This window comes from Trachymyrmex septentrionalis, unplaced genomic scaffold, assembly GCF_001594115.1.
Source record: "Trachymyrmex septentrionalis isolate Tsep2-gDNA-1 unplaced genomic scaffold, Tsep1.0 scaffold37, whole genome shotgun sequence".
Taxonomy (NCBI): domain Eukaryota; kingdom Metazoa; phylum Arthropoda; class Insecta; order Hymenoptera; family Formicidae; genus Trachymyrmex; species Trachymyrmex septentrionalis.
In genome coordinates this window covers 8,806,061-8,813,867 of record NW_017305536.1, presented here as the reverse complement: position 1 = coordinate 8,813,867, position 7,807 = coordinate 8,806,061, and the positions used below count along the sequence as shown (strand labels likewise).

General features: G+C 39.6%; 3 protein-coding genes across 6 annotated transcripts in view; all 3 read right to left on the bottom strand.

Moving 5' to 3' along the window:
• Nucleotides 1-625, bottom strand: part of LOC108750747 (protein phosphatase 1B) — a 13,049-nt gene extending 12,424 nt beyond the window's left edge. For 2 of the 4 annotated variants that reach the window (XM_018490453.1, XM_018490457.1), the window contains exon 1: nt 256-625. The gene's annotated coding sequence lies outside the window, so the exon portion shown is untranslated. The remainder of the gene's footprint in view (nt 1-255) is intronic. The other 2 variants (XM_018490454.1, XM_018490455.1) reach the window with 2 other exon arrangements.
• A 1,354-nt stretch (nt 626-1,979) lies between these two features.
• On the bottom strand, nt 1,980-5,329 carry LOC108750441 (tryptophan--tRNA ligase, cytoplasmic). The gene is made up of 3 exons (XM_018489877.1): nt 4,921-5,329; nt 3,109-4,046; nt 1,980-2,413 (listed from the first exon to the last, which is right to left on the bottom strand). The coding sequence occupies exons 1-3, from the start codon at nt 5,045-5,047 to the stop codon at nt 2,243-2,245; spliced, it is 1,236 nt and encodes a 411-aa protein (XP_018345379.1). The 5' UTR covers nt 5,048-5,329; the 3' UTR covers nt 1,980-2,242.
• Nucleotides 5,330-6,238: 909 nt separating this feature from the next.
• On the bottom strand, nt 6,239-7,692 carry LOC108750516 (26S proteasome non-ATPase regulatory subunit 9). The gene is made up of 4 exons (XM_018489997.1): nt 7,541-7,692; nt 7,308-7,407; nt 7,022-7,209; nt 6,239-6,566 (listed from the first exon to the last, which is right to left on the bottom strand). The coding sequence occupies exons 1-4, from the start codon at nt 7,649-7,651 to the stop codon at nt 6,339-6,341; spliced, it is 627 nt and encodes a 208-aa protein (XP_018345499.1). The 5' UTR covers nt 7,652-7,692; the 3' UTR covers nt 6,239-6,338.
• Between the last annotated feature and the right edge of the window lie 115 nt (nt 7,693-7,807).

Sequence of the window (7,807 nt, the reverse complement as noted above, 5' to 3'; positions counted from 1 at the left end):
ATATCGTCCCGTGCGGCGGATAACGCAGACGGCGGTTGCTTGGCGCGCCCGACGACGACGACGACGACGACGACGATGACGGCGACAACGACGAGGGTGACGCGCGCGCGAGGAACCTCTTATTTGGCAGCGGCGAATTTTCGCGACTAAAATAGTTTACTCACTCGCTCGCTCGCTCACACGCATGCACGCACGCAAGCAAACACGCACGGCTCCCGCTCGCGCCTTTGCCGAGCGTACAAACGTAGAACTTACGTCGGCGGACCGTGACCGAGGATAGTCGTCATTTCAGGTACTAAACGGGTAGCGTGTTCCAACAAACTGCCGTTGCTGTCGCCGCCACCGCCGCCACACCGCCGTCGCCGTCGTCGCCGTTGCCACTGCGTGGTATGTCGCTGTCGTATATTCGTACAGTTAATACGCTCGCATCGTATCCTCCTCGAAGTAGCACGCGAATATTATTCTTTAGTCACCGTCGCACCACGTACCGTTCGTCTCGCTCTTGCTGGCTGTGCCTAGCTGGCTGGCCTCAGGCCTGGCTCGTGCCTGCACACACAGAAACAACGAAATCGACTCGCATGAATGGCGGATACACACGGCGGCCGGCGTGGCGCGCATGCGCCAGTTTATTAATAGCGGCTTGCGTATTGTCGTCATCGTTCGCCAATCGGCGCCGCGCCATTTCCGTTCGCGCTCAGCCGATATCTCGTTTTATAGGATCATCGCGCGCGAGGTAAAATTAACTTGCTCTCGTTCCCTCTCTCTCTCTTCTCTTTGTTTATCTGTCTCTCTCTCTCTCTCTCTCTTTCTCACACGCGCGCGCGCGCACGCAACACTAGAATTAACTCCGACGACGTGTCGCGCGAAAACAGCGTTACACGCACGATTTCGCGGCCGATAGATCTCGCGTAGTCATCGATAATTACTTGCGACGTTAATTGGCTGTCGGCGTCACGCGACCGATATGACCCCTGGGCCCCAGGCAGCCCCAGGCCCGGCCCGGCGTGATCAATTCGGCGGATCGCCGGCGCGAATGAAAAGCGTTCCGTTCCGGCGTACTTATATTTGTATATCAAGATCGGTTTATTGATCGGTTTAATAGCCGATGGGAATTCCGCTACGGCGAGAACGTCAACGGGTCATTGGATTACACGTTATTACGCTCAGATGCGCTCCATTAATCCGCGTTTGAGCGCGGCTGCCTCTTGTATTCTATCTATAAGCACTATAAGCGCGCCGCCCGATTGTGGCGATCGGTTCTCATTGATCCTCTAGCGCGCGCAACTTCGGGCCTCGAGGCTCGGCCCGTTCCCGCGCGACCGAGGATGCACACGCGAGGCACAGTGTGTGTATCACCTCTATCGGCATCAGCTCGACCCAGTTTCGAATAATTGTGAGAAAGTGGAACGTAAACGGCAGCCGTTCGAATCCACGCGATTCAGAAGTTTCCCCCGCGCGACGCATGCGCCAAGAGATGCTCCTTTTCTTTTTGTTCCATTTTTACTTTTTACCTATATATATTGACTTTATCGTGATTTTTTAACTTTTTTTTTTTTTAATCCTTTTTCAGTTCTAAGAATTAAAATAAGACGAAAAGTAAATCGAATCATCGGAGCTAAAAATTTGTAACAATTATTGACGTTGAAGTCTGAGATCCATTTAATTTATGTTAATTCGTGACTAAAGGCACTATTTAATTTCGAGAAATATAATGTAACTCGTAAAAAAGAATCCGTCCGTATATGAATATTAAGTTTATTTTTTAATAACAATAATCCAAATTTGTAGATGTAACATAAATAATTGAGTGGATCCGACAGACAGATCGTTCTTAGAACTAGAACAAGATAAAAATAAATTAAATTGAGATTAAAATTACTCTATATTGATAGACACGAGTACTAATCATTGATTAAGTTTATGTCATCCTCTCAATCGAGGTTTAATCGAAATAAAAGGTATTTTTATTTTTACGCTACAGTCCGCCATGCAACTGTGAAAGGTGTTTACGTTTATTCGATAATTGGGAAAAGTTGAAAATTCGTGGATTTTTCAACAGGGTTTCTTTTAATAAGCGAGGCAGATTAATAGAAAATTAATTTAATTTTTCAACAAAAGGCGGTGCTTGAAAAAGATCATAGAATCTTCTATAGTTGCGTGTCTTGCAATAAATAGATTTAAATCGATTTTCAACGCAGGTAGGAGAATCTAGAAAGCGATGGTTCGCATAAATCGGTGCTTATTAAACAGTTACTTTGTTTTCGAAACCAAGGTCTCTAGGAATCATGTATTGTTTAATCACTTCATCCGTTACTCTACTTTTCGCTTCTTGATGCGCGGCGACGAGTCGCTGTAGAACGTCGATCAGCTCCTTCTTTAGCTCGCCTGTCAAAATCTCCCCGCTGGTATAGCCCTGAAAAATAAACGTTATTTGTACATCATTATAGTTTAATGACTATCAATGTAACTTAGCTTTTTAGTCTCACTTTAACTAAACTTCCATCTTAATCCTAAGAAAAAGAGACGAAAAGTTGAATCGAAATTAAAGTTAGATCTACATTGGTAGAAATGAACATTAGCATAAAAGTAAACGATAGATGTAGGTGTTCATAATTGATTCTTGTATTTAAGACCAGACTTCATATTCGATTGTGATTGGCCAATATCTTACGACTTCAAGCTTAGTACACTATTGTTACAAAACCAATTACGGAATGCTATTATTTTAAGACATTACTTAAGACGATTTTGAAATAAGAATCGACTATCAGCTAAAGTGTCGACTGTTGTGTCATTTATGGAAAACAATTAGAGTTGTATTATATTCATGTCGCATTCACATACATTGCCAAGGATTTTCCATAGGTGACAACAATTGGCCGGCAGTTTGTCTATCGTACACTTCTGGCTTTAGGCCAAGTACATGATAGATAAAGTGTCGGCCAAGTATTGTGTTGTTTATAAAAAATCCTTGGCATTGTACACAGAATATGGTACAATTTTAATTGTTTTCCATAAACGACATAACAGTCGACCGACATTTCTATCGTGCGATTTTGCCCAAGAGGTTGAGAAAGAATTAAAACACACAATTAACGCGAGACTGACTTTCCTAATTTGTTCCAAACGCTCGTCGTCTTCCAAGAAGAATCGCAGCCACTGATAAGATATGTCCACCTCACAATTGCCACCAAGCTGTCTGTGCTCTTCCACAGTGGCTTGACCACCCGAGAACGCGTGCTTATTGATCTTGTTTTTGATCTGCTTAGCGGTATCTGTAAGGAATATTGCCGTGTTGTTGTCGCTCGCCGACATTTTTGTCTTCGAGCCCTGTAATGCCGGGAAGAAGGTCGCATGCAACAATGCTGGTTTGGGAAAACCCAGCCTGGGCGCCACGTCCCTCGTCATGCGGAAGTATGGATCCTGATCGATCGCGCATGGTATCAGACAGTGCACTTTAGCGTTCTTGAAAATAAAGGGAAACGAACCAGAGATCGCCGGTACCGCCTGCGTTGGTGGGAACGCGATCTTCGCGATCGGATCGCTATCGCCGAAACCGAAAATGCCCTTCACCTGGTTAAATGTCACGCATTTCTGTATCCTGATCATGTTCTGATAAAATGCTGAATTGTTTCCTATGTGCTCCAAGTTGGAAAAAATAAAGGTTTTCTCGGGATTAAAGCCACAGGCAATAATGTCTCTTGCATTGGCATAGGCCAATTTAATAGCATCTTCTATATTTAGATTCTTCCATATAGCTTTCTCATCGTCTGTCAACTGTATGATTAATGGTATGTTGAAAACTTCTTGTAACCATTTAGAGAACATGAAAGGTATGAGATGCCCCAGATGCATCGCATCAGAGCTCGGTCCTCTGCCTGTATACAGATAAAAGAGCTTTCCTTGCTCGTAAAGGTTCAGAATAGTATGCATATCTCTGTGGGAGAAGAATATGCCTCTTCTGAGAAAGCGATGTGGTTTCTTGCCAGTGATCTTTTCAAATCTAGCTAATAATTCATCATCTATCCTAGAACTTCCAAATCTTTCTAAAAAAAAAGAAAAGAAAATGTATTAGTCTGCAAAGTTCAAGAGTATAAATGATATAAATATAGTACTGTTCTTTGTATTTGAACTCTTATACTTAAAATAAAATACATATTTAAAGCTTGATAAAAACGAGATAGAAACCCATACAGCATATTTTGATGCTTTCCAGCAAGAATAATTTAGTGTAACATGATGATCACAGGATAATATAGTGAATTATTTTATCTTTAACATTGTTTAACATTCGTAGATAACACACAAAGTCTAGAAGACATCTTTATGATATCTTTTAGACATGTACATCTTAAAAGATTTTATGATGACTTTATAACGTCTTTTAGACATGTATGTTGTCTGAGTAGTTGTCTTAGTAAACAGTAAGAATCACTTGTGTTATCCTGTATCACTTATCCTATATTATCTACGTCTCTTATTGGAAAAGTACCTATACGATATAATATAAAAATTCACTGTGATATATATATACTAGACCTATTCTTTTTAGCTAAACCTTTTTACAGTTTATTTTTCTTTTCTCTCTATGTTGAAAAAAAAAAGATAAAAGACCGTGCAAAAAGTTCAAGGTAAACAAATAAACCTAATTATTATTTATCTCTCGTTGAAAATGAAATGCATTATGTCTTAGAAAAGTCTTAGGACAATTTTTGAAAGTCTATGTTATATAAAAATTTTAATGCAGTTCATTGCAATGATAAAAAAATAGGTATTATACCTTATGTGCACTTTGTTGCGAACATAACCTAAAAAAATCATGAAAAAAAATCGAACACTTATTCCTCGCGTGAATTGTTCATAAATCTGCAAGGATAATTTGGCATCATAAATTACTCCCTCGTAAGAGGCGCGACTTACTAATCAACTTGTCATAATCGATCCCGGAATCGTTGACGCTCGTCACCGTCCACGGTGTCACGACGTCCTCGTCTTCGGCGATGCCGTTTAACACACGTTCTTGTACCTGCGCGTCCTCCGTCGTCATGTTTTCCTCGTTAGCGTTCCTTTTCTCAAATTCTGAACGCGGTCGCACGAAAATCCACGTGGGCGATCTGGCTCATGTGCGACACAGCTGGGGACACCGTTGCGGACAGCTCGATTCTGAGAGGTTATGTCATCATGCTGCCGTGCAAACGAAGAGGGTACCGACTACCGTTTACCCCGTTTACCTGGCGATGCGCACGCAAGATGAATCGTCGCATCGTGAAATTTTCGCGCCACATCCTAATTGCGGAGCTGATGCAATCGTCGGCACGATTTCTGTCGCGATGGCCGCCGAATCCGTGAGAATAAAACCGCATGATTACATATCGCGATGGCTGACGACATAAGGCAGATTTTTATCGTTTCTGTCATTGTGCTGTCAATTCGCTTGGCAAGCGAAGATCATTCATCAATGCGGTCTTGGCGAACGCTTTCGCGATTCATTGTAGCCGCGAGTAATTATTTTATACGATTTTACGCAAGAGCCATTCCGATTTCTTTCCTGCAGGCTTTGTCTATAAAGTGCTCGACGATCTAATCGATGCGTCATCGTCATGTATTTCCTGACGTCATGCCACTTCCGCGAAAAAATTGCATTTCCTGAGATTCGCAGCGGAACTTCGACAATTCGCGTTAGCAATTCGCATTTCATATTTCGCACATGTCTCGAGTCACTAGTGACATCTAAGACGCTCTTCATACTTCAATCTTCTAATTTAGCTAATTATGATTAATTGCAAAATTAATTTAAGATTATCTTAAGTCTGATCTTACAATTAGATAAATCTTAAAATTACACACATCTAGCCAATGAAAAATCATATAACATTTTAGAGATCATATTTGAAACGATATAAAATTAGATAAACATTACTTTATTTTCTCTTTGTTTCTCTGTGTTTAATATCCATTCTTTTTGACTGAATTTGTACGGTTTAACTTTTATTTTTTTCTCTGATATGTGTGAAGAAAAAAAGAAGAAAGATGAACTGTGCAAAAAGTTCCAGTTCAGTTGAAAAGAACAAGCCTTGTGTTTTCATTAATAAGATAAATATGTATCCTAAGTCTATTTTTTTTTGTAAGAGAGAGAGAGAGAAAATCTTAATCATTTTGTATTGTAAATACAAAAAATTTTGATTAGGATTAAAAGGCAACAAATATAATAACGACACAAATATTAAGGGTAATAACTTACAAAGATACATTTATTGAGATACATCTGTTTAGTAAGATATACATAAAAATAATTTGCAGGCTAAAAAAATAGTTCCATGTTACTCTCCGGTATAATTTTATCTTTCAACTACTTCTATAGGTATCACGTTGCAACCCAAAAGGCCTTTGCCAACCCAAGGACGCGGGATTAACGATAAAACAATGGAATTCGAACCACGTTTAATTTTTACGTTGATCGTCTTGTATCTACTGTTTTCCACTAGCTTTCCAATGTCTGTTAAGGATTTGAAATTTCGGCAATGAACAGATCCAAATTCCAATATCAGATCCTCGACTTGGATACCCTGAACAAAAAAAAAATAGCAGTAGCTTTTATTTCTTCTATCCAATTAAAAGCTCTTGTACGTAACAAAATTCTAGTCGCAACTGTAATTCTGTACACAAATTGACCAATTAGAAGATGCTTTCTATTCGCGGTGACACAAGTCAATACAAATATCATTTTATCTTTCTTAACATTTAGTAATCGAAATAGAACAACACTTGTGTCAACTTAAATTATATACCAAATAGAAAGCATTCATAGTTATAATTATTTTCTTTACCAATGAAGAATAATTGATTGCAATATTAAGTTTTCTTATTTACAGTTATGATTAAAAATTTATTATCTATATTTCTATATGTATACAAAAATTTTAAGCAAAATGAGGCAATCATTAGCAAATAGATATAATAAATTATGACAATTAGATTCATTTATAAATCATCCATGCAAAAGCATAGAGATAATACATACCGCAGTCTCTGCTGGTGAACCAGGTGAAACTAAATTCACCCTGAGGAAAGGCTCTAGCGCTTCTGTCTCTTGACTGTCAGATATTTCAGATATCGGTTGTTCAGTTATACTTGCTCCTGCTAAAGCATGAACTCTGTGCAATCCCTCTTCTATCTTTCTCATCAAATCTTTGTGATCATTTGTAAGCCCTATATAACAACACAATATTATTCAAATAAACACACACACACACACACATACACAGTGCATTGTTTTGCTTTATGTTACAAGAAATATATTTACATACATATTATTTTGTGTCTCGTGTGTCTCACTTGATAAACGTTGATATCCTGCCTGGGATATCCTTCGGAATCCACCAGCGGCTCGTCCATGCCGATATGATTCTGCAATTACGTCAAGAATGTAATACGAAGCTTTCAAAAATCTGACAGATCATGCTGCAAGACAAGCTCGGTATTCCGTTCGATGACAACGTCACTCTTGCCACTACGATGTAAAACCAAGTGTAATACATACGGAATCTAAGATCTCCTTCAGCGCTCGTAGATCAGATTCAATCTTGTCTTTCTCCTTCATCAGCTGAAGAATAGCATCTTTAGCTTCCTGCAACTCCATGTCGACCACCATTTTCGTTTTGATCGCCTAGCGCTGGTCCGGCTGATCGCGAAACACTGGCAGGTACGTACACGCGTTTCACGGGTTCTGTATCAAGAAATTATGAAAAAATTCTATAGTATTCATGATTTATTATACATATATTTTTCACACACACACACACACACA

Coding starts and splice junctions, on each gene's coding strand:
- LOC108750441 (XM_018489877.1), bottom strand. CDS start 5,047: ATGACGACGGAGGACGCGCAGGTACAAGAACGTGTGTTAAACGGCATC. Junction 4,047..4,920: donor CGATTATGACAAGTTGATTA/GTAAGTCGCGCC, acceptor CTTTTTTTTTAG/AAAGATTTGGAAGTTCTAGG. Junction 2,414..3,108: donor GTTTGGAACAAATTAGGAAA/GTCAGTCTCGCG, acceptor TTTATTTTTCAG/GGCTATACCAGCGGGGAGAT.
- LOC108750516 (XM_018489997.1), bottom strand. CDS start 7,651: ATGGTGGTCGACATGGAGTTGCAGGAAGCTAAAGATGCTATTCTTCAG. Junction 7,408..7,540: donor TGAAGGAGATCTTAGATTCC/GTATGTATTACA, acceptor ACGTAATTGCAG/AATCATATCGGCATGGACGA. Junction 7,210..7,307: donor CACGAGACACAAAATAATAT/GTATGTAAATAT, acceptor GTTGTTATATAG/GGCTTACAAATGATCACAAA.